This window comes from Salvelinus fontinalis, chromosome 2 (assembly GCF_029448725.1).
Source record: "Salvelinus fontinalis isolate EN_2023a chromosome 2, ASM2944872v1, whole genome shotgun sequence".
Lineage (NCBI taxonomy): Eukaryota > Metazoa > Chordata > Actinopteri > Salmoniformes > Salmonidae > Salvelinus > Salvelinus fontinalis.
This window is the reverse complement of record NC_074666.1, coordinates 79542707-79569060: the sequence shown is the minus strand read 5'-3', so window position 1 is coordinate 79569060 and position 26354 is coordinate 79542707. Positions and strand designations below refer to the sequence as shown.

The window sequence follows — 26354 nt, the reverse complement described above, 5'->3', positions numbered from 1 at the left end:
TTCTGGAGAGAGCATATGGAATGATGCAACCCAACTGTGAAATGATACTCACATATATTTCTAACAGTGTGGAACACATTCATCATGGCATGTATAGGTCTCTGACAAAATAAAGGAAACACTGGAGTAAATGAGGGATACAACATATATTGAAAGCAGGTGCTTCCACACAGGTGGTTCCTGAGTTAGGTAAGCAATTAAAACATCCCATCATGCTTAGGGTCATGTATAAAAATGTTCAGTGGCCCATTATTTTTGGCCAGCCTGGCTAGAAGAAGAGATCTCAGTGACTTTGAAAGAGGGGTCTCAAAAGTGCATATGGGGGTTTAAAGTGTGTGTGTGTGTGTGTGTCTCAGTCACCAGATCTCAATCCAATTGAACACTTATGGAGATTCTGGAGTATCGCCTGAGAAAGCGTTTTCCACCACCATCAACAAAATCATATCAGTTTATTTGTTACGTGCGCCGAATACAACAGGTGTAGACCTTACAGTGAAATGCTTACTTACAGACTCTAACCAATAGTGCAAAAAAGGTATTAGGTGAACAATAGGTAAGTGAAGAAATAAAACAACACCAAGACACCAAATGACGGAATTTCTTGTGGAAGAATGGTGTGGCATCCCTCCAGCAGAGTTTCAGACACTTGTAGAACATATGCCAAGGCACATTGAAGCTGTTCTGGCGGCTGTAGCAGCTCGTGGTGGTCCAAAGTCCTATTAAGACACTTTGTGTTAGTGTTTCCTTTATTTTGACAGTTACCTGTAGTTTCAAGTGAAATGTTCAAAGTTGGACACCCCCCCCCCCCCCCCCCCCCCCACGCACACACAACATATTTATTTTATTGTCACATTCCCAGGATAGGTGCAGTGAAATGTGTTGTTTTACAGGGTGTGTTGTTTTACAGGGTGTGTTGTTTTACAGGGTCAGCCCAAATAGGACAGTGCCCCTGAACCATATTAGGGTTAAGTACCTCAATATGAAATCAATGTGAATTACTTCTTTGTTCATATTTAACTAAATAAATATATTTTACTGTACATATTAACTCAAATGGAATATGTGCCAACACAAATTGGATACAACAATCCAGTCTGTTTGGTTCCATATAGAATAAGATGCTGTTGTATTCGAATGAGACACCAGGGAGCAGTGTTTAGCTTTAAGTAGGACCACATTTATTCTCTCAGGTCTCACAACATTTCTCACTGACATTACACACCACAAGACCTTTCTCAACCCAGGTATTTCCAAAGGTTGTAGGAAACACATGATCCATAAAACTAACAGACAAATGTGAACGTGTTGCCTCTTCAAACTGATATGGGCCTATTGTATAGATATTCCTTCATAAATGTTCCACTTCATGGTTGGTTGATGACTTCAAATGAAATGGCTGCTACGGGCCTACGTTTTCAACATGCTTAGCTGAGCCATTAAGGACAGGATAAGTAGTCAAGAACAGTAAGAACTGGAAAATCCAACTGCATCTCATACAGTCATCTCTGTCTTTCCATCTCTACCACAGAGTTACAGGGCATGGTTAGACCACTGAAGGTTGAAGATGTGGTGATGACTCAAGTATGGACACAGTCGTACACCTGTACACTGTAACATTATGACATGTCTCAACATGCTGTTTTAATCTGAGGCCTAAGTCAGTATGTGTCCCAAATCACACCCTATTTCCTATATATAGTGCACTATTTTTGACCAGAGGCCTATGGTCAAAAGTAGTGCACTATATAGGGAATGTGATGCCATTTGGGACTTTGTGATCACAGAATTAGACATTCTTATGATTGAAATTAGACCTGTAGAAACACCAGCCAAGTTCATACCAGAGCAGTGACACAAGTGTGTTTGATTAAACAAACATTTGGATCATTGTAGAGATGATTACTGAGGGGGATGGGTTCAATATCATATTAGCTGCTCATTACCCCCCCTTCACACGCACCCTACTTGGTTCGTAAATGTACTTGTCCCAAGTACATGGGTTGGAAAATTCCAGAGAGAGAAAGGCCATGAATCAGCGAAACAACAGATATACTGAGCTGCTTGCATCGCCCCCAACCAGCACCCAGAACCCCCACCTCCACTTCCTCTTCAGTTTACTAATATACAACACACGCCTGCACCGGGGGAGACCTCAAAGAGCTGCTTCTTAGAATAGGACAGGGGTGAGAGGAAAGAGCAAGACAAACACACAAAGATGTCCTCAGGACTACAAAAAAAGCTGCATTAGAGAGTGTGAGTGTGTCTGAATGAGTGATTGAAAGTTTTGTATGAACATATACAGTACCAGTCAAAAATTTGAACACACCTACTCATTCAAGGGTTTTTCTTTATTTTTACTATTTTCTACATTGTAGAATAATAGTGAAGACATCAAAACTATGAAATAACACATATGGAATCATGTAGTAACCAAAAAAGTGTTAAACAAATCAAAATATATTTGAGATTTGAGATTTTTATTTATTTATTTTTTATTTTACCGTTATTTTACCAGGTAAGTTGACTGAGAACACATTCTCATTTGCAGCAACGACCTGGGGAATAGTTACAGGGGAGAGGAGGGGGATGACTGAGCCAATTGTAAACTGGGGATTATTAGGTGACCATGATGGTTTGAGGGCCAGATTGGGAATTTAGCCAGGACACCGGGGTTAACACCCCTACTCTTACGATAAGTGCCATGGGATCTTTAATGACCTCAGAGAGTCAGGACACCCATTTAACGTCCCATCCGAAAGACGGCACCCTACACAGGGCAGTGTCCCCAATCACTGCCCTGGGGCATTGGGATTCTTCAAAGTAGCCACCCTTTGCCTTGATGACAGCTTTGCACACTCTTGGGATTCTCTCAACCAGCATAATGAGGTAGTCACCTGGATTGCATTTCAATTAAGGTCTTACTCACATTGGGTACGGAGAGTGTGATCACACAGTCGTCCAGAACAGCTGATGCTCTCATGCATGCTTCAGTGTTACTTGCCTCGAAGCGAGCATAGAAGTAATTTAGCTTGTCTGGTAGGCTCGTGTCACTGGGCAGCTCGCGGCTGTGCTTCCCTTTGTAGTCTGTAATAGTTACTTTAAGACAATCCATAAAATGTCAAGAACTTTGAAAGTTTCTTCAAGTGCAGTCACAAAAACCATCAAGCACAATGATGAAACTGGCTTTCATGAGGACCCCCACAGGAGAGGAAGACCCAGAGTTACCTCTGCTTCAGAGGATAAGTTCATTAGAGTTACCGGCCTCAGAAATCTGCAATTAACTGCACCTCAGATTGCAGCCCAAATAAATGCTTCACAGAGTTCAAGTAACAGACACATCTCAACATCAACTGTTAAGAGGAGACTGCGTGAATCAGGCCGTAATGGTCGAATTGCTACAAAGAAAAAGGACACATAAAAAGAAGTGCCTTGCTTGGGCTAAGAAACATTCGCAATGGACATTAGACCGGTGGAAATCTATCCTTTGGAGATTTTTTGTCTTTGTGAGACACAGAGTAGGTGAACGGAGGATCTCCCGATGTGTGGTTCCCACCGTGAAGCATGGAGGAGGAGGTGTGATGGTTTTGGGGTGCTTTGCTGGTGACTCTGTCTGTCATTTATTTAGAATTCAAGGCACACTTAACCTGCATGGATACCACAGTATTCTGCAGCAATACGCCATCCCATCTGGTTTGCGCTTAATGGGACTATCATTTGTTTTTAACAGTACAATGACCCAACACATCTCCAGGGTGTGTAAGGGCTATTTGACCAAGAAGGAGAGTGATGGAGTGCTGCATTAGATGACCTGGCCTCCACAAGCACCCAACCTCAACCCAATTGAGATGGTTTGGGATGAGTTGGACTGTTGGAAAAGCATTCAAGGTGAAGCTGGTTGAAAGAATGCCAAGAGTGTGCAAAGCTGTCATCAAGGCAAAGGGTGGCTACTTTGAAGAATCTCAAATTGATTTGTTTAACACTTTTTTGGTCACTAAATGATTCCATATGTGTTTTTTCATAGTTTTGATGTCTTCGCTATTATTCTACAATGTAGAAAATAGTAAAAAAAAATAAAGAAAAACCCTTGAATGAGTAGGTGTGTCCAAACTTTTGACATGTACTGTAGGTACAGTATTTGTATAATGTGAGTGTGAATGCATGTGATTGCATTGTATACATTTTTCATTTAACCTTTATTTTAACAGGGATTCATATTAAGGTCCAGGTCTCTTTTACAAATGAGCACTGCAGAACGGAAACAGAATAGACACATCCAATACAAAATGCAGAGCCGGTTAGGAAAGACATTGGAAATGCATTTTGTTACGTGTTTTCAATCAATGAGGTCAGATACTTTTGGTAGGGAAGTAATATCAAAGTTGTGATCAAATGTGGTTAGCATTGCTCTAAAACCTGCACAGTGCAGTCTTATCACCTCTGTCACCAGTAAACAAGTTAATCAGGTCAGGGAAACAAGACAATAATCTCTATGCGAACACAGGTCACATACTGTCATATACTCAGGTCGCATACCTTACTCGTATCTATTACTGTTGATTTGAGACCTCAGAGCTATTTTTCCTATATGTCAGTAAAATGGAGCAGAAATGCAAAGACACTGTATAAGGGGGATTATATGCTTCACTGTAATGCAGGGGGTTGGTGGGGATGGGGGACGGTGAAATGAGAAGTGGTTTTCACCTCGTGTGGTCGCAGGCTGACTGTCTACAATGCAACTGAGTGGGTGCAGCATCCGCTGCTACTGAAGCCACGCTCTAGACTCAATTCCAGCACAGAACCCTTTTGTTACATGATGACTCTGTATGTCTGTTTGTGATTACATTCCTGCGTGCATATACTTTTGTGGATCAATTAAAGTAACAAAAAATGCTCACACAGAATTGTAAGAAAGATTAAAAAAAATGCAACATTTATTTATTTGAATGTTTGCAGGATAGAATATACAAAATACACAGTATGTGTTACAGCTATAGCCTACTGCTTGCATAGCATTGGCGTCCAATAAGAAGAAAAAACATATATTATTTTTTATTTCTCACTATATATGGAAGTTGATAAGTCGTGTTTATCAGAATATGGAGGACAATGACTACTTTACATTTGTATAAAATGTTAAATAAATATAAAACACCAAAAGGTGAAATACAACATGTCGAGGGTATTGAAATTAGTTAATCACTTTGTAATTTTATGGAGGTTATACAAAGAGGGAAATAGATAGTCCAACATTTGACCTTATCATGAACACTATGCAGTGGTTTACATGCAATTTACCTGAATATCAGGTATTCTTAAATCGTTTCAATAATGTAGAATATATCTACTTGTCTCTATTTAGAATTATCTAAATATCTAAATATTTTTCTCTATATCTATATTATGTATTTCCTTATACTATTATGGATATATTATTTTTAATCAGGTCAATATAACAAACAAGTAAGAGTATAAAGAGCTGATGTCTGTAAATATGCATTGAACCCTACCATACAGAGGTAATGTTCAAACACTTCTTTTGTTCTTGTTCTTGAGAGCGGACTATCAACAGAATGTGTTACCTCCTGACCTAAACCCCCATCAATAACAACACTACTTACAAAAGAGAAGCAACACGGAGTGAATACAAACATCCCTAATAATGTTAACTCCAGAATATTCTGCACTTTCACCACCAACACTGATAAAAAAAAGTGTTTTATTCTACAAAAGCAAAATCAATCAATATATTATAATTTTATCCGATTTTATGAATTACCTTAGCAACAGGGCCTGATTAATGCAGGGGTTTACCGGGGCTGTAACACCTGCGTCCAGGCCCATTGGGGGCCCAAGAGGCAGCAATGAATTTTTTTGTTTTTAAATAAATGTTTAACTATCAAGGAAATATATACTGTATATATTATATGTTATATATATATATTATATGTTGTATATATTATATATGTAGCACATATTTTATACTTTTTCACTACAACTGCCACAGGAAGACTCAGGACTCTGCTATCAATGAGTCTAGCTGCTGCCTGCTGCCGCTCTGCTAATCATCAGAAGGGGGGGGGGGGGGGGGTAGGGGGTCCCCTGTCTTGATTGGGTAATTGATTAATAAAAATATATAAATAAATAGGACTGGTCAATTGTGTGAGTCAAGGACTGGGCCCAAGAGGCAAAAAATAATAAAACTTTTTATTTTATATATATATTTTTTTTATCTAACCATAGGCGCTCGCTCTCAATGTTCAAAATACACCAGAAAGCATAATTTAGCTGCAGAGGATAAATCGTTTATAAAAAAATAACTGTGAATTAAGTTTTATCACAAGCACATACAGATATCTCCCAAAATTAAGGAAACACCAACAAAAAGTGTCTTAAAAGGGTGCTGCGCCACCATGAACTGCCAGAACAGCTTCAATGCTCCTTGGCATAGATTATGCATGTGGCTCTAAACCATGCCAGGAAAATGCACCCCACACCATAACATACTGTATACCTTGTATCCCTTGTTAACTCATGTGTTTCCTTTATTTTGTCAGTTACTGGTATGCCTACAGTCAGGAAGGTCATGCGCCCCAAATAGGCTACAGCTTGTTGCTTTTTGGCCATAGATATATACTCCATAGAAGTGGTACACCAGCAGTGGATGCCAGTTCTGACTTGAATGGGAACTGCCATCTATGGATTGTACTTCTATGGTTGGGAAGCAGCTGTCAGTTTGCAGATTTCAAAATAAAATTGTGGGAAGAACGCACAGTTTGGAAAGCAAATGCCTACTAGTGAAAAGAGAAGACTAATCTGTCTATAGAACCAATAAAAAAATGTTCTTGACAACTCCCAATTTTTAGCTAACATCAGCCCTCACCGTGAGAAGCCTATGGCTTCATCTTCATCATTAGGTGTGTGCCACTCAACATTTTATTTAGTAACCTACTGTAACCTATGATATACAGTATATACTGTATATATATTGCGTCCTAATATTGTGTTGCTTCATTGGCCTGGGCTATTGTTTGTTTGAATTCAAGACCAGATTGATCTCAGTTTGTCAGTGTCAGAGTAGCCAGTCATTTCAGTCAGTTGTGTGGCAATAAAAAGATTCAACTAATGTCTTTAGGTCATGTAAATGATGTAGAACTGCGTTAAATGCATTTTTTTTAAAGCGGATTCTTTTATGACCCTGCTAAAAAAATCCCCATGGGCGGAAATCCTAAAAATGCCTCTGCTCAACTGTAGCCTAGTGTATGCCACATGGCAAACGTTATTATGGCTTTATTATAAAGGGGCTTTTTCTTCAACAGTCAATTTTCCACGCATCGAATTGCATCTTGATGCAAGGATTTGTTTAAAGAAAATGACGGTGGGCCGGGAAGGGGGAAGGCCCTGCGTAGCAACATTACATGTAAATTGGCCTACAGTATTATTATGCCTTAAACAAATGATAATCAGCTAGCTATCTAAAAATAAGTATCTTCATCATCAACCCCAGGCTTATTATATCATATAGATACCAAACACGTTCTCTGTGGAATATTGTATCCGAACTTGAGTGACATTTTTCACTTTGACAAAGATGGAGTCATCTTCAAAGAAGTGGAACACCCCTCCCAGGTAGCTGTTTGATGTGGACATCATTTTCCCAAACTTGGGGTAATATCTTCTGGACTTAAGGAGTTCAATGTCCTCCCCAAGATACCGTAGAGTATTTCTGCAGACCGAGTGTGTGAACTCAACATTGACCTCACTGAAGAAGATCTTAGAGTAGACGTAGTAGTAACCTTCCTTCTGGATGACAAGCTTGCCATCTTTGTACTCCATTTCATGGAGGAGCGGTTCTGCCTGCATGTTCCATGCCATGACTCCATCTCCATGGGGTGCTTGAGGTCGAGCTGGAAAACAAATACAGGACAATATGTGGGAAAAGTTTTCTGTCGTAAGAGCTCATTTTAATTTATCTTCATGTCCTATTTCAAACACCATACTATCTGATGTACTACTAAATACTTCTATTTCACCCTCTTCTGTCATGACCAAATATTAATAGAAAGGGTTGTGTGTAGTTGCAATGGCCTGGTGGTAATGCTCTTACCTGTCAGATGTGCAACAGGTTTTGAAGGAAACACAATAGGGTTCGGTCTTGAAGTTGGGGGAACATCCTTCGGAATGTCCTCTTGGTCTGTTTTTGGGGACAAAGTTTATGTTGAACTGATGTGCATTTTAGAAGGTGAATGATTCAGAAATGCATTTATCAAATGTGTACAAAATACTCAGTCGGGATACAATATATACAGTGTCTTCTTCTACCAAAGATGAGTCCCTTGTCATTTTGTCACAGTGTTTGAACAAGAGAAGGAGATATAGTCTGGGACATACCTTGGATACTCATACCAACTGACCCTGACTCCGCCTGCAGTTGAGAATAGAGATATCATAATGAACAGAGAGGTTTGTGGTAATACAGTACAGGCATGTGTGAGAATGTTAATTTGTTCCTATTTAAGTGGTTCTTTGGGCCTTCAGCAATGTGACCTTTACATTTTATTAGATGATACGCAGGAAAGATAAACAGAACAGCTTATGGTTTCTGGTAATTAAGCAAAGTAGATCACCCATCCCATCCCAGAACACCCCACCCCCCTGTCTTCCCCTGTCAGTACATGTGCATGCAGCGAGACTAGGTTAGCTCTATCCTCTTCCAATAAACCATCGCACCCTTGCCACCATATTGGGTCAGGGGAAATGATGTCACATGAAGCTCAACATAACCACAAACACCTGACCAACGAACCAATTCTGTGGAACACGGAATGCTGGCCCCTGCTCCAGCAAGGTACGTCACGGAACATTCATATTCTCCGAAATGATGCCAATTCTGATTAACTTCTCCATCTCAACTGTTGCCAAATGTACAAGAATGAATAAAACTGTTTAATGCGTATATCAAGGGGAATCCCAACTCAAACTTAGGACAGAAACTGCTGACCATGACAGAACTTGACTATGTTGTCATGAGACCTGTTTGTACGTAAAGCAAAATTAACCCGACAAAAAACCTACATGGTGGTGAATAAGGCCCTGGTACCTCGGGAGATAATATTTGTTTCTGTTCCCTATAGACTTTCACAATTACAGTCTAACAAAACAACCAATTGTAGCAAGGTTCCAATATTCCAAGTGACATATCACCACACATTACTCTATTCTCAACCAGGATAATGCCATAATAAAATGGAGTAAAGGAACAAATGCAAAAAGCCAACAGTAACTTACTATTGTACATTGTACAAAATACATTGAGATTGGGTAACCAAATGTGACTTTTTAAATAATAATTTATTAATTTAATGTAGTATCTTGGGTTTTTAAAGTATTGTCTTAATGTAACTGTGCATTCTGCATAATTTCAGTCTTGTCGACTGCGACTACGAAAGTAAATCAAATCCAGTAATTATTTCCCATATGATGATACAAATGGGTTGTACATTATTTTTTTGAGAGAGAAAGAACACATCAACTAATGACACTGAAAATGTATTGACTTTCATTTTGGAATGAAAGGAAGCTGTTTCTGAGAATAGTGTACAGGTTGTGGGGTTGAGAGCAAGACAGAGACTGGGGGAAATAAAACAGTCAGAGATGAAAGAACACAGTAAAGAGTACATAGTTGTTACTAGATGTGTGTAGTGTGAGAGAGAGAGATGTGTGAAGAGAGACTCTCAGGTGTTGAGGGAGACGGAACAGAGATGGAGATGGGTAGACAGCCACATCATGGTGACAATACTCACAGATCCCTGTTTAGAGTAGAGGTGGTAGATGAAGCAGGCCTCTATGGCCAAGCCACACAAAGCCAGACCAACCAGCAAGAACAGCAGGCTTTGGGCCACACCACCCCGACCAGGAGGTCTCGGCTTGGGGGGCAGCGGTGGGTAGGTTGCATGGCTATCCACCATGAACACGGAGGGGTACGGGACACCACCCTCAGCCATGATGTCTCCGATCAGAGAATATAAGGAACTGAAAAAGGATCCTCCAAGAGGAAGTCAAGTAGTACCTGAGCAAGGTCCACGCACCAGGGGTCCCGGCACACAACGAGAGACACAGAGAGATTCTTTCCCAGAGCAAGACCAAGCACTAGTGTGGGTTGTACAGTATGACTACTCAGGTCGTCTTGTCAGCAGAAAAGACAAGACACACAGTAGTGGAAGAAAACTTCCAGATATGAGAAATGTGGAAATCCTTCACAGAAATGACCACCTCCCCAAAGAGCAGTCACAGAAAGCAAAACTTGTCTTAATCAAAATAAATCTTGACAGAGAGAGAACGGTTACCTCTGGTGTTAAGTTTCAATCAGTCAGATAGAGCGAGGCAAATGCAAATGAGCATCTTATAGAGTGTCCATGCACTGAGTATGATCACCTCCCCACTACACTACATACACCCTCCCACTCTAGCCTACTACAGCATACATGGAGTTTCGCAATAATTTGTCTCTGTTCACACTTCCTCTCACTCACTCTCAGCCACTCTCATGATGAGTATCTGATCTGGTAGAGAGTGGTCTGCTGTCAACTCTACCAGCAAAAACAATAAAATCATGACAAGACCAATATATTCATGTTCCTTTACAGTGCAGCTTCTTGTAAAAAACAACAATATATGGTTCACTGTATTGTTATTCTTGTGTTGTTAAGACTTTTCATGCTAATTCTTTTCGACTACATACTTTGTCAAGATCATTCTTTGCCCTCCCTGACATTGGGAGGTTGGGAGTTCGATCCCCGGTCAAGTCATACCAAAGACTGGAAAAATGCGTCTCTGCTTGGCATTTGGAGATGGATTGTGGTTTACTATGTCAGGAAGCGGATAAAAGGTACACAGCAGGGGTGTCCATATTTAGCTTCAGCATGCTCTCTAAGGTGTGTTCAAAAAGTAATTTTCAAATTTTTTAACTTTTCAATCACCCACTAGTGAAAATAATCTACAACTAAACCTATATTCAAAATCATATTCAGATGTAGGATCAACACCCTTTCCAACCCCCCTTAGGTATCAGGCTGGGGCAGTACAAATCTGAGATCAGTGGCAAAGAGTAAACCTCATCCAAAACTAACAAGAGCACATTGCAATAACAATGTAAAGCTTTCCCTTGGTCATAGCACCACCCACAGCCTCTCTGACCATAATGCACACTTCTAAAAAAACATTCTGTATGTCATATAACTAAAACGTACAACAAGTTGTCCTTAAAAATGGTATGTACACGGCATATGCTGTATGTGTGTACATATTTTTGTATGTTTACTACTGGGTATGCTGTGTATGCTTTTGTGTATGTGTGTTTTTATCTAGACAACTTTTATGTGATGTGTATGTTTTTATTGATTCTATGGAATCCAGGAATCCTTGGAAAACTGTGGAAATTGTCACTGAGTGGACAATTCTGGCAAAAAAAACTGTATGAAATGAGTGCCCAGTGAGCAAAATGATGTTGGAAAGAAGTTGAAAAGACACGGACGTTGAAGTCAAGTTAATTTTCAGTTCTAAGTGAAAGTTGAAAATGTATTTTAAAAACATTGAAAATACGTATTTTACGGACATAAAAATGTGGTTAGTCCAGACAGGACGAAATCTGAACCAAACATAGGCCTGCTCAGAGCTGACCAAATCTTAAGAAATCATAGATGTCCATGTTTGGGCCAAATCAAGGGTGGTCCAGAGCGGACCAAATCTGAACCAATTATATGCATTTATTTTAGGGCCAAATCAAGGCCGGTCTGGAAATTAACTTCTGTTGATGTTGAAATCAAGACCAAGATGGACTGACCAAATTTCACAAAATTTTCAACATCCATGTACATCCTACGTCAGTCAGTGCTTACTGGATGTGTGCATCTCTCTCTCTCTCTCTCTGTGTGTGTGTGTGTGTGTGTGTGTGTGTGTGTGTGTGTGTGTGTGTGTGTGTGTGTGTGTGTGTGTGTGTGTGTGTGTGTGTGTGTGTGTGTGTGTGTGTGTGCCTGCGTGCGTGCGTCCGTGCGTGTGTGTGTGTGTGTGTGTATGCGTTTAACTGTACTTGTGGGGACCAAAATAGAATAGTAAACAAACAAACACTTGACCAACTGGGGTCATTTTGTTAGTCCCCACAAGGTCAAATGCTATTTTTAAGGGGTTTATTTGGGGTTGATGTTAGAATTAAGTGTAGGAGATACGGTTTGGGTTAGGAGCTAGGTGTAGGTTTAGGGTTAGGATTAAGGTTAGGTTTTGGGGTTAAGGTTAGGTTTAGGGTTAGGGTTAGGGTTAAAATTAGGATCAGGGCAGGGGTTCCCCAACTTTTTTGATATTTAAAAAAAGCCTGTGACCCCACCTTGTAAAGGGTGATATAATCAAAAGCCAATGTTTACTTTTTTTAACCTCTCTAGGGTACGTGGGTCCCACCTGGCCAAAATACGGTGAAATTGCAGAGCAATAATATTTTTGTAATTTAAACCATTCAAAAGATAAACCATTCATCTCTGTTTGTTACAAGCTTAATCTAGCGGCTACCGGAGGTTACTGACATAACCCCAGTGGTGGAAAAAGTACCAAATTGTCATACTTGAGTAAAAGTAAAAAATACCTTAATAGATAATGACTCAAGTAAAAGTGAAAGTTTCCCAGTAAAATACTACTTGAGTATCAAAAGTAAAAGTATAAATCAATTCAAAATCCTTATATTAAGCAAATCAGACGGCATCATTTTCTTGTTTTTTTAAATGTACGGATGTACGGACCCAGGCATGTTCTCTTGATAAGAGTGTAAATTAGACCATTTTTAGGTGTCAAGGAAAATGTATGGAGTAAAACGTACATTATTTTCTTTAGGAATGTATTAAAGTAAATCTAAAAGTTGTTAAAAATATAAATAGTAAAGTAAAGTACAGATACAAAAAAAACGTCTTAAGTAGTCCTTTAAAGTATTTTTACTTAAAAGTACTTCACACCACTGCTATACATTAGTATTGCACACCCTTCCAGTCAATCATACGCGCTACTTTGTAGAAGTTATTGTAAAAGATAGGGCTACAGGGTGAGATTTTTTTCCTCCAGTGGTCTAGTCTAACTTCGATATAATAGGTTATCTTGTTGGGTGAGATGCCATAAAATCGACTCACTTTCAGTTGCGCGCACAGTGGTCAGAACTGATCTGAAGCTAGTTGTTCGGTGAAGTAGGCGACTTGATTTCTGCTATGACTAACTTTGATCACAAGCAATAAATAGCCTACAACTCGTGGTCGCTGACAGTCTATGGAAAATGTACGTATACAATGCGGTATGAGTGAAGCGAAGTAGACTACTAGACTACAAGAACAAGCATTCATGGCTGCCGATGAGTCAACAGTGATTGTAACTTTAACTGAAGTCCAAGGTCGCTTCTAGGCTACAAATGGGTTCCATGTTTGATCTGAGCGCTGCTGTAAGACTCTATTTGCTGTCTTGTTTCGTTGTATCTGTGGACATCACTTTAGGCTTGGGACAAAGCCAAGATACTGAATTCACGTTTCAACTCCCTGCGGGTAGAACAGAATGTTTCTACCAAACAGCTACGAAGAACGGAAGCCTGGAAGTAGAATACCAGGTAGCAGGCTTGGACAATTTAGTTTTCTGTGGTATTGAAAACACAGCTGACATTCTATGTGTCATTCTCTCTCTCTCTCTCTCTCTCTCTCTCTCTCTCTCTCTCTCTCTCTCTCTCTCTCTCTCTCTCTCTCTCTCTGTGTGTGTGTGTGGTGCAATTTCGTGCCTCTATTATAACAATGTTATAAGTTGTATTTGTCAGTTAGTTACTGGATGCTTTATTGTTACAGCCAAAGGACTTTGCTCAGATGCAAATAATAAGATAAGGCATCTTCCTTCCATACAGGTGGAGTCTATAAGACAAAGCCAGCTTGAATAGCTGCTGGCATTGGCATGAAGGGTCAAGGCAGGGAAGTGTTTACAAAGGGATCCACTGTGTCAGCATGAGGCCAGACACTCTAACTAACCTCTGAGCTATAGTAGCTGTAGTAGGCCTGTGGCTTCTTCTTCTCCTCTAGACATGTAAAGAGAAGGAGAGCGCTTACCACCAAGTGTCGGCCTACTTGGTGTGTTAGTAGTCATGCGCTTTGCTGCAAAATGCAGATTAAATATGAAGATGAGCAATCCCTTGTTACAATTTATATATAACATTTTAGTCATTTAGAAGACATGGTTGCAGAGTTAGTCAGTTGACTAGTATAAAAGTGTAAACCACTACAGGTTAAGCCCTTCATAGATTAAAGTTGAAGTGATGCTCATCATGCTACGGTATCAATGGCTACTCTATATACTGGAAACCCCTGTCCCCAATCCTCACACTATACCAAGGCCCTCTGGCAGACACATGACTGTGATAGGATGTCATGTTCCTCGCCACCCAACCCGCCAAGCCGTGACACATTACTGTGGACGTGTGTGTGTGTGTGTGTGTGTGTGTGTGTGTGTGTGTGTGTGTGTGTGTGTGTGTGTGTGTGTGTGTGTGTGTGTGTGTGTGTGTGTGTGTGTGTGTGTGTGTGTGTAGTCTGTGTGTAGTCTGTGTGGAGCCTGGCAGGCTTCCTGTGGTATCCACAAAGCAACAGCTGAGATGCACAGGGCTGAGAGAGATGACAGCTTGAGAGAGCAAGCTGAAGGACTGTGGGGATTGAGACGTTTTATACAGCAGTCTGTGGTGTGTGTCTGTCTGCCTGTCTGTCTTTGCCTGTCTGTCTGTTACCCTCTCTCAACCAAGACAATGACACCACACTGGCAGTGGTAGTGACTCATGCCTAAGGCCTAGTTTATATGGCCTAACATGCTGTATTTCCCTCCTTATGTTTCTGCTGCCTGAGAGTGGTGTTACTTTGACATAAACAGACAGGTGCTGGGGAGTGGGTGTACTGGCTAGCCTCTCCTTGCTGTTGGATTGTAGCTTTAACTGAAGTTACTGTAGGTTGGTCCTGACCTGGTGGATCTATTTTAACTCATATCTACTGTGTTGTAGAGTTTGAATATGACAATCTGAGACTGCTAATGACCGGATGAACCATGAGCTGTGCAAATACTTGGAACAAATACTATATCCTTGTTGTAGTGGAAGGTATATGCAGGTATACACTGTATACACACTTATTTTTCAGTTGGCGTTGCGTATACTCACTTCTTAATCCCCACAAAGCATATCAAAGTAGTATAGTGGAGGTATACGCCAAATCAGTTAATAAGGCTGATGGAACAGATCAGAATTTTTAGCTTAAAATGTTGATAAACTATTATGAGGTAGACCTATGCACAAATGTTCCAAAATGACATTTGAATGAAAACACTGTTCTAAAAAGCGATTTCGTGGACAGAGATGGAAACATCTGTTAGAAATGTATATCACTGGATATCATAAGGTGAATGCACCAATTTGTAAGTCGCTCTGGATAAGAGCATCTGCTAAATGACTTAAATGTAAATGTAAATGTAGAAAGAAGGGAGATCTAAAGATGCAACAGCTATCATGGGTTGTTAATACGACTAGGATCATGCCTTTGGCTGCCAGACAATGACAGACAATTTATAGAAAACCAATAGAACAGGAGAACGCATATGAGGAATTCTTTATAAAGGAATTGCCTCTACGTTTCTATGGTGGGATTTTGGCTTTAGGCTACTTTGAAGCAAAGAAAAACATGACTCATATGAAGTAAAACATCCAGGTTTCAAACAATTAAGGATCAGGAAAAATATAACAATGCATAGATGGAAAGGCTTTCCCAAAATCCGTATCAATGAAATGTTAACTAGCTACAAAGTAGTCTATGCTTACCTGGCAGAATGATATCATGATTATCTGCATCAATCCAGTGGTCATTTGTTTTGCAAACTCCATATCATGTGCTACAGAAACACAGCTAACCAAACAACAGTACTAGGTGCCTGTGCACTTGAATTAAAAGGTAACTACATTCAAAAACATTTTTTATTTATTTATCCCAGACCAGTTTTTCTGTTAAGTGTGACTTTGAAAGCAAAAAAAAATGTAAAAACTTGACTGAATTTCTGATTTGCACGGTACAGCTTGGGTTGGCCTGACTGTGAAAGACCATTATGTGATTTATAATTTTAGGCAATTCAGAGTGTATGTCACTGTTTGTCATTCAATTTTTTACACAGGGCACTTTTCCGTTGTCGGCCGGGCCATTTTGGAAACTGGCAAAATTTGTGTAAAATCACTTCTCCAGGCACCACTACAACACTGACTATACCACCACCACAGTGTTCATGTGTCTACAGTATGTATGGAAGTGAAGACGTGTGTGTGTGTGTAGACGTGGTGGATTTCAGTCTGTCTTTAGTGTCTGTCTGTAACACTGGATATTCTCATAGGAACACTTTGAGTTGGATTATAATATCATTTAATACATCCCCTCCTGTTCCAGGTGATTGCAGGTGCAGGCCTGGATGTGGGCTTCACCCTGATCTCCCCCAGCGGATACAAGCTGGCCTCTGAGTTCAGGACATCTGACGGCATCCACACGTGAGTGGGCGAAACCTAGTAACACAACCCTGACCTCTAACTTCTCTGGAGTGGTATGAAGGTCTCACCATGCTCAATGGTTTGTGATTCAAAGTTTTTGTAAGGTGATGCAAAAGACACCTTTCCATCCTCTGGCTTACAGACAGTAAAGTTCTACACTATTCTATATGACAGTCTGAATACTGTCTGACTTGCTCTGACCCTCTCTGACATCATGTTGTTCTTCCTCATTGGTCTGTCTCCCAGGGTGGAGCCTACAGAGGACGGAGACTACCGGCTGTGTTTTGACAACAGCTTCAGTAAGCTTTCTGAGAAGATGGTGTTCTTCGAGGTGATTGTTGAGGGCCAGCCTGGGGACGCCTGGGGCGACGAAGAGTGGGCTGACATGGCCGAGCCAGAGAGCATGGTGGAGTACAAACTGGAAGACATCAGGGTGAGAAGGACAGGAGGAACACCCAAACGCTCAGCCACTGGGACTGGTGTCTTTCTATCACTCTATTTTTACACATCCCCTTTTTTGTCACATGTTCTCTCTTATCCTCTCCCACCTTACTCACTGTCTCTCCCTGTAGGAGACCATGGACTCAGTGCACAGGCACCTGGAGCGGAGCCGCCAGCTTCAGACCATGCTGAGGGCCTTCGAGGCCCGGGACCGCTACCTACTGGAGGACAACCTGTGGAGGGTCTCCTTCTGGTCCTCCATGAGCCTCCTGGTCATCCTGACCGTGGCCGTCACACAGGTCTACACCCTCCGACGCCTCTTCGACGACAAGAGGGTCTGCAAACCCTAGTGTCCAGTGGTATCTTCCACCACCCCCACACTCTTCCCAGTGGTATCTTCCACAATCCCCATACCATTCTCAGTGGTAATTTCCAGCAGACTCACACCCTTCCCAGTGGTATCTTCCACCACCCCCACATCATGCCCAGTGATATCTTCCAGCAGACCCACACACGGCCCAATGGTATCTTCCACCACCCCCACACCCTTCCCAGTGGTATCTTCCATCACCCCCACACCCTTCCCAGTGGTATCTTCCACCACCCCCACACCCTTCCAGGTGGTATCTTCCACCACCCCCACATCCTTCCCAGTGGTATCTTCCACCACCCCCACACCCTTCCCGGTGGTATCTTCCACCACCCCCTTCCCAGTGGTATCTTCCGCAAAGATGCCATAGAAGGGTGTTGGGACTAACAGGAACCTACTGTAAAGTAATGGTCTCAGATATTGAAGAAGAGAGATAGACTATTGACAACAGTGATGTGTGGTAAATGAGGGACTGTTAGTAAGGATTTAGTGATGTTTGTGTGTGATGAGCTTGATTCAGCTTTTGAGTGGCAGAAAAGTGCATGTTTGTATGTGAGTCATAAACACTGTATGTTTTGACAATTTAGTGTCAATCTATCAAACAAGATATCAATGCAATAGATCATGTGGTTGTATGTTTTTAACATGGGATCTTAAGTGACTTTACAAATAGAATTTATTTAATGCCATGGTTATAACACAACTACAACAAAATAAACACACAAAAAAAAACATTCTGTGAAATAAATTAATTCTGGAGAAAGAGCAGCCTCGCAAAGCTCTGATCCCGCAAGCTTACATTAAAAGCTGCAGTGGTTATCAGTCTGGTAATTACGAGGCAAGCGAAAGAAGTCTTACATGCAACAATGACTGTTCTCATGGGATGGTTTTATTGAATTACAGATATTACATTTTTATTGTAATGTATAGTGTTTGACAGAGATCTGGTGAGACAAAGCCAAAGAGTTGAGACATTCAAAAAAGTATTCCTGCCAGGAGAATGTTGCAAAGTCAACCACAAGCATAGTTGTTATATACACCTATACTGTACCCAGCACTACCTGATTAATTGAACTGTTCCTAGCATCCTTCACCTCATCCCTTCAAATAGTCAACTTACTGTTTGGTTTTTGGGGCCCTCCCAATACACTACCATATAATATTAATGGCTGTCATCATCCCATGTGGTGTTCCCCAACTGACACGTCAAATGATTAACTGTAGCATCGAACACAATGCAGTATGAGTGAGATCTCAAATAATCATATCTACAGTTCCACCTACACACAATGTATTTACAATCATCTAAATAAACCAAACTTCTAGACTTCAATCACTTTTATAGGAGTGTTCTACAAACGTGTTCAATAGTAATTCAGACACAAATCTGTTGAGAAATGCCCATATTTTAAAACTGCACTGTACATAAAACCAAGAGGAGAGGTTGTGCCCCAGGAGATAGCTAACACAAACAATCACTGGATTTCATTATTTGGCACATGAGCAGTCAAACAATTTTATCAGTACAAAAATAATTTCATTTTCTCAATGTTTGTTTAGTATGGAAATATTGAACAGAAGTTGAACCCGTACTGAGAGTGGTGTCAGAATTCATCCAGGCTAAAGCTCGCTAAAACCCCTGGAGGGGTTGAAAATGTCAGAATACATCCCCCACACTTCTAGGACAGTCTGGGTAGGTGCCAGCTGTTAAAGGCCCAATGCAGCTGTTTTTATCTCAAAATCAAATCATTTCTGGGTAACAATGAAGTACCTTACTGTGATTGTTTTCAGTTTAAAAAATGTAAATAAAACAAAAAGCAAAGAGCTCTTCTTAGCAAAGAGCAATTTGTCAACCAAGAATGTTGCTAGGACTGTCTGGGAGTGGTCTGAGCGGGGAGGGGAAAACTAGCTGTAATTGGCAGAAAGGTTTGGAAGTCTCTTTCTTACTGGTGGATTAACTAATATACAGCCTGGTGACGACAACAGGCAGGCTAAAACTCCCTCCCACCAAAACAGGTTGAAATTTCAGGCGTTTTTCAAACCACCCTTACACTAAAAGTACATTATCATAATTGTCACAGTATAATTTCAACCTCAGTGTGGAACGATATATAAAACATAGAGATATCACACTTTTGACTGCACTGGGCCTTTAACAGTTTTAATGAGATGGTGAGTGAGGGTAAAGTTGTCTTCTTTACCACGTGGCGAGTATTTTATTACCGCTTATGCAATGAGATTACATTTCACTTTATGAAAAAAAACTTAAAGGAGTCCGATTTTCCTGAAATGCCGTCAGTTATTGTGAAACGAGTACGTTTGACAGTTGCCATTGAAAAAGCTGCCTCTTGTATTTCATGTTATAAACTAAGTTATGGCTTTTAGAGTTTAATCAGTTCTGAAACCTATTCTTTGGAGAATATTTAAGGTTAATGTGTTCAAAGTTTAGAAATTCTTCACAGGTCTGGTTCTCTTGCTGGTATGTGGACAGTGCATCTCCAATCCTATCCTGCTTTGGGGCAAGGTCACCACTGGTTACGACGAGCAGGAGCAGGCCGCCTGTTCAGGGACAATCATAATGACAGACCAACATTAATAACTCTCTCCCATTCAAGTATTTTTGATGCGTAATACAGTTTGGTGATTGTGAGGGGTCTAACAACTCACAAGAGACCTTTTGAGAAAAGTTTTTTGTAAAGGGAAGACCCAAGAACATTAATTTCCTATAATTGAGTTTGTGTCCATCACATTTTCTACTTCTTCCTGCTTTCTTTAGCTGATGATTCCTCCTATTACCATAGCTTCCTGTTTTCTACAGGCAATGTGATCTATTATGGGCAGCAAGAGACAAATCAAATCAAGTTGATTAGTCCATAAACTTGAACATTTAATTGAAAAACAGTATACTTGTACACCAAGGCCTTCTACAACCCACCACCACTATTCTTACTACTAACACTACAGCAGAGTATTGAGTTGTAGACTATATGCACCGTGCATTCAGAGAAACATCAGGAAGGAAGAAAGAAGAATGAATAAGTTATTATTCCAGGAATTCTTGTCCTTCACAACTTTCATCTCAAGTCAAAAGGCAGGCAGCCCGTTGGCACAGAAACACCATAGCAACATCCACAGTGAAGGAGGGGGGAGAAGAGAGGAAGGCATACCAGGAGAGAGAACCATGAGTGAGGACAACCAATGAGAGAGGAGAGAGAAGGGGGACCACACAAGGAGACACCAACCACCAGTCTCTTTATTGTACACAACACCTTTTATTTAGCGCTCATGTTCCAAATGGGTTCATTTGTTTATTCAAATCCAGGAAATTACTAGAGGCACTTGACAAGGCTTTGCAAAAACTATAGAAAGATTGATGCAGGACAGTTCCCCCCACCCACAATATGAAAGATGCAGAGCATGAGTGAGTGGGGGACGACGACATCCATTATGGAGAAAGGCAGTCACCAACATCTTACACTTTACAGATCAGGAGACGGGGTGTAGGGGGACAGGCTACAGTGACCGGTACCATCAGTGAACAGGGACACTTTCATAAGAACAGGACGTTTTAGATTCCTTAAGACTCTTCAACATCAGAGAGTGACAGCATAAATGTAAGGTCAAATCTCTTCCTAGTAGGGGTTCTATACTTGGTCAAGAGATTGAAACCTTTTGGAGCATGGATAGACTCCATTTCCCAGAGGCTTTACTTGGAGTTAGCTGAGATCAGAGTCAGACACCCACTAGCAGCACGGTCACTGTAGACAACCTGATGGGAAATGTATGGGAAGAAAAGCACATTCTGCCCAGAAAATATGGTTTTAGACAGTTCCTACCAAATTCACCCTTTACCTGTACCACATTTACTCATATAATGGATTTCTGTAAGGCGTACAAGGTATTGGACTGAGCTCTATATAGTTTGGACAGGTTCTCCAGGCAGGATGTGTATGTATAAGAGAAAGAGCAACAAAAGTTGAACTCCCACCCCCTGCTCACCCTCAATATTTATCACCAAATCAAAACATCAATGTAGTCCATTTGTCACTCACCCTCCAAACTCCTCCCCATCCCACCCCCAAAATCAATGATCAAATTACCATCAGAGGAATCAAATGATATTCATCAGTACAGAATCCCAGCTTCACTCCTATTTAAACCCTCCCCGTGGCAACAGTTATTACAACTAGAACCCTGTAGTGGAACTCACTAGCAGAAAGACGTTCAGTCTTCCAGAGGGGGAGTAGGCTGCAGGTGCAGTATACAGCGGACATTATTTCTATCAAAACGATACATTACAAATGCCCAGGGTTATAAATAATGAATTAATGCGATCTGGAGATCACAAATCTCAACGTTTCCCTACATCCCAAGCCAAGTCAATATAACGGCTGTGTGTTAGTGCTTCAATTAGTATAACGATTAGTACACATTAAAATGTTTGGTTTTCAATGAACACCATTAAACATCATTCTCAATCCATTCTTTTTAAAACTGGAGACATCACCATCTGTGTGTCTGTACTGACTGTCCATCAGCTACGTACAACAGTGTTTCCAAGACACCGGGAGGGTCTCTCGTCCATAAAGACGAATGAACATTGAATTGTGACAGGAAGAAGTTTCGGTCGTAAACTGCCGTCTCTACAGCTCTAACCACATAGCTCCCCCCTCCTCCTCCAGGAGACCCTACTGCACTCTCCCCTTTACCTGTCCTTGTCCTGAATGGGACTTTGAATGAAGGTTGGTTAAGGCCTCAGTGAGGTTGACTTAAGGTCCTGGGATAATTCTATACTTAAGGATGCGTGGAGAAATCATCTCAAAGTGCTGACAACTCTGTTTATTGTGAATAGTCTTAAAGTAATGACAACCTCAACACTACCACTGGATGTACACAGAAGTGCTTCAAGTGGTCAATCTAGATGACATTTTCTCAACGGTGGCAGGACATTCCAATAACAACGGGCACATTTTACAAGGCTGCTCTCAGCCTCATATGTAGCCCTGCACAGCCTATCTGTCTTTTTACGCCTCCTTTTGCTGTGATTTGAGACTGGTTTTAAAGCTACATACAAGGGGCATTAAAACAGACAAGTCACTCAAATAAAATAACAAGAAGAAAGTATTCATCAACACCACCGTAGTCGTAATAACAATAACTATTTTCCAGTATGAAATCAAGTTAGAAAAACCACAAAACAATGAACAGGATGTCTGTGTATATTACACAGAGGTGTAGGGTGTAGAGCACGAGGTGAGGACACGTCTACAGATGGAGGGAGGGGAGCCTTTTACGTTTAGAAAGGTTGTGGACTATGCTGCAGTCCACATTTTCAGAGAGGAAATTAACAATTCTGTTACCACAGAAAATAGGTCACTTAGGGGCATGTCACTTCCATGTAACCATCCACATCTGATGCCGTGACTGCACCCTGCTGGTCAAAGGTGAGCAATTAAGTCTTTATGAATCTTTTGATACATATGGTACAATATCCAAAACAGTGTAATTATATCTCTTCTGATTCAAGTGGTTATGGTTCCTTTGCTTCTTTAGAATGTGGAGACCAGAGAGAGCCCACATGTGTAGGAGACTAAGGGAGGGTTAGCAGCTTATATCAGAGAACAGTTTGAGTCGACTACATTAGATAAGTCTGGTTGAAATAGCATATATCAATGTGCATATATACTGTATAGGGGCCCCCTCCTCCCCTGCTCTCTAGCCCTCCCCTCTGGCCTCAGTACACACATAGTCTCACACACACACAGGTGAGCCTGGCTGGTTCTACTGGGTAGTCTAGTCTAGCAGGGAGGGCTCGGCAGGGCGGATTATGGTGGGCCGGTGAGGAGCGCCAGGGGGTCTTCGGCTGCAGGGAGAGAGAGAGAGAGAGAGAGAACAGGAGGTGAGATACGCTCACGGAGAGACGAGAGAGAGAGCAATGAAACAAACCCAGAGAGATATAGCAAGCAGGAGAACAGATGAGAGATTGTGAGACGTGAATGGAGGGAAACACTACCACAGAGAGATAGGGAGAACAGAAGAAGAAACAGAGAAAGGGAGTTGAGCACAAAAGAGAGGGGAGTTAAGAGATAGGGTTTATGAAACAGAGGAGATAACCAAGATAGAGGAAAGAGAAGTGTGTAAAGAAAAGGTTAAAGTAGTAATGTGAAAGGTGGGACTGGGAGGAAACTTAAATCCATATATTGACGTCAACAGACAGTCAGAGCCAGGTGCTGCAGTTACAGTGATAACCTGGCAATTCAACAATGAATAAAGAGGGTTACACAGGTTCAAATAGTGTTGATGAGGAGACATTATTCCTGTGTGAGGATAAGTAGGTAGGTACTGCTCCCTTCTGAGAGATGGTCTTACCTGGGCACGCCAGGGGGGATGCGAGCGGGCCGAGAGGGGATCAGTGGGGGGGCACTGAAAGGGTCCTGATGGTTGTTGCTGCCAAAGGCGTTAATGGGCGGCGGGCCCGGGCGAGAGGGGATGGGGGGCCCCCCAAACGCTGGGGAGGGGTTGAGGGGTGGTCCCGGCCTTGGGCCACTCACTGCAGGAGGACGGCTTGGGGGAGGGGCTGCTGCGGCCGGGGGGCGGCGCTGGGGGGTAGGACTGGAGAGAGACGAGAACAGAGAGAAAGAGGTATGGGGAATGGAAAAAGAACAGACAGACAATGAAATATACATTATACAAACACTGCACAACAACAATAAGCTTTGGTCGACTGTACAGTCTCTTACACATGACCCCCTTTAGCTCTGACCCCCTTTAGTTCCCACATGACCCCCTTCAGTTCCCACATGTGAAAATGGATGAAGCAAAACATCTTCCATTACATGAATTTGAGAGAATTTAAGGTACATTCACTCAATCCACATTAACGTCAAAGTCAACAAATCCCTTTTGTATGTGTACACACACACACACACACACACACACACACACACACTCTCACCTGGCCTCCTGCATCCAGCTGTCGTTGACGGGCGGCGGCACGGGGACCGTCACGGTGGTGGTGGTGATGTCACCGATGATGTGCAGTGCCTCCTTGAGGGCGTGGTACATGCGGAGCATCTCGTCGCGGCGCTGCGCCTGGTCAGCTGACTCCTCCATCAGGCTGTTTTGGTCACCTGACGAGTACAGGTAGGCCAGCAGCTCTGAGTGGATGAAGTCCTTAGCCTGGGGAGGAGAGGAGAGGAAGACCATCGACTACGGAGAAACGGTGGTGTCCTACTCCTTTCCCTACTCACATCATACTAGTCTGCATGGAAAGATGGAGTCACTGAATAGTCAATCTTCAGTGATGCTAGAAAACACAAACACCCCGGCGCTTGTGGAAACACGTCAACACACAGGAACACAAAGCTGGCATACAACCATCTGATAGAATCCTCTGCTATAAGACAGAGCCTGCTAAGTATAGACTGTCTCTAGGCTTTTCTCACTCACGCTGTTGATCATGAGGTGCATGATGGTCTTGGGCATGAGGTCCCTGATGGACTTGTTGACGATGCCGATGTAGGAGTCCACCAGGTTACGGATGGTCTCCACCTGCCTCTCCAGCTGGGGGTCCATGGAGAAGGTTTCTGACGGGGCCGTATCCTCAGTGTCCACCTGAGGAACACAGAGAGAGACGTTACCGCTGAGTGAGGACACATGACCATCCAAACAGGTCCTTTGAATTGAGGCCACACGTACCTGTTCTCTGAGTGTTTGAGGTCAATACACTATAGCTAATACTACTGCATGCCATTGGGATACATTTGCGGTAGATGTATGCCATTGTAAATCATACATCCAATCGCTCTGATATTATTACCTCATAATCTCCCTTGAATCATGAATTGGCGTGCATGAGAAGAAAGAAACAAGCAGTAGGACAATCATCAGTGACGTCATCAAGAAGTATAGGTGCATGCCTAGTGTTCATCAAATACTGACAAAGGCTGTCACCACAACACATCTGTTCGTTTGACCTCTGCTTCTGCTAACATTCAAACTTCAAGGGTCGGTTTACAAGTCACAGATGAAGCCTAGTCCTGGACTACAAAACCCTATCAATGGAGAATCTCCGCTGAGCATGTCCTCAAGTCCATCCAGGACTAGGTTTCATCTGTGTCCGGGAAAGCGACCCAAAGACTATTTGAGTGAGTTTGGGTTCAGTACCTGGTCCTTCTCAGGGTAGACCCCAGCCCTCAGAAAGGAGGCTTTCCAACTGTCCACGTCCTCCTGGGTGCCACAGGCCAGCTCAATCTGACGCAGGTCCTTATACACATTCCTGCTTGATGGATGGCAAAACACAAACACAATCAGGGTGGGTGTAAATTCTATTTCATTTCAGTCAATTCACTAAGTGAATTTCCCTCAATGCTTCTCAATGAGAATTTTATAACATTTAAATGTCAGTTTACTTCCTGATTCACTGAATTGAAATGACAGACTTGTGAGGAACAGGACCCACATACACATCCATTTCCCTGACCTGGATTCAGTGTTGAAGACGCCAAATACGTGTTTGGTGGACATGAAGCCTTTCTCCACATCCCTCAGCTTGAGGTTATCTAGGGGAAGCATGTACTTCTTCTCTTTCTCCTAAAACACAGAGAGGGGGGACGGGGACCTGAACTCATAGCAATAACATCTTGAGAAACAAATCCTTGAAGCCATTAAAAACACTAAAGTACACAAATAAGAGGGAGCCATTAAGAAACTGCTTCATGGGTAACTTTGAAAAACAGTGGAATACAACACTAAGCTTCTCCACCAATGAGCAGACAGAGTGGAATGCATTTCCTCTGTATAAAACCCAGACCACCAGGCTGGTGAGAAGAGAGGGAGAGAGGAGGAGCATGAGGGAGAGATGGGGGGGGGGGGGGGGATGCCAGCTTTGCACTGTTGAGGAGAAGCATCTGGAAGCGTTTTTGTCTGCACTAACACAGAGCCGCTCAGTCCCAACAGTTACACCACTCTAAGCCA

At 41.9% G+C, this 26354-nt stretch overlaps 3 protein-coding genes across 14 annotated transcripts in view; 1 reads left to right on the top strand and 2 right to left on the bottom strand.

The window, feature by feature from the left end:
* Positions 1-6084: 6084 nt before the first annotated feature.
* On the bottom strand, positions 6085-12910 carry LOC129828021 (tumor necrosis factor ligand superfamily member 6-like). Its single transcript, XM_055889425.1, has 4 exons — positions 9801-12910; positions 8389-8422; positions 8105-8191; positions 6085-7904 (listed from the first exon to the last, which is right to left on the bottom strand). Exons 1-4 carry the CDS (start codon positions 9999-10001, stop codon positions 7510-7512), a joined length of 717 nt encoding a protein of 238 aa, XP_055745400.1. The 5' UTR covers positions 10002-12910; the 3' UTR covers positions 6085-7509.
* Positions 12911-13161: 251 nt separating this feature from the next.
* LOC129828028 (transmembrane emp24 domain-containing protein 1-like) lies at positions 13162-18112 on the top strand. Its single transcript, XM_055889437.1, has 4 exons — positions 13162-13627; positions 16470-16567; positions 16814-17000; positions 17140-18112. The coding sequence occupies exons 1-4, from the start codon at positions 13436-13438 to the stop codon at positions 17356-17358; spliced, it is 696 nt and encodes a 231-aa protein (XP_055745412.1). The 5' UTR covers positions 13162-13435; the 3' UTR covers positions 17359-18112.
* Positions 18113-18247: 135 nt separating this feature from the next.
* The window catches only part of LOC129827972 (dynamin-2-like), a 41998-nt gene continuing 33891 nt past the window's right edge, over positions 18248-26354 (bottom strand). For 5 of the 12 annotated variants that reach the window (XM_055889308.1, XM_055889319.1, XM_055889337.1 and 2 more), the window contains 6 exons: positions 25861-25970; positions 25545-25659; positions 24828-24992; positions 24334-24557; positions 23748-23990; positions 20631-23241 (listed from right to left, as the gene is read on the bottom strand). In XM_055889308.1, the coding sequence (XP_055745283.1) occupies positions 23172-23241; positions 23748-23990; positions 24334-24557; positions 24828-24992; positions 25545-25659; positions 25861-25970 (927 nt within the window). In that variant the 3' untranslated portion in view covers positions 20631-23171. Of the gene's footprint in view, positions 19938-20630; positions 23242-23747; positions 23991-24329; positions 24558-24827; positions 24993-25544; positions 25660-25860; positions 25971-26354 lie in introns of those variants that run through there. The other 7 variants (XM_055889358.1, XM_055889385.1, XM_055889348.1 and 4 more) reach the window with 3 other exon arrangements.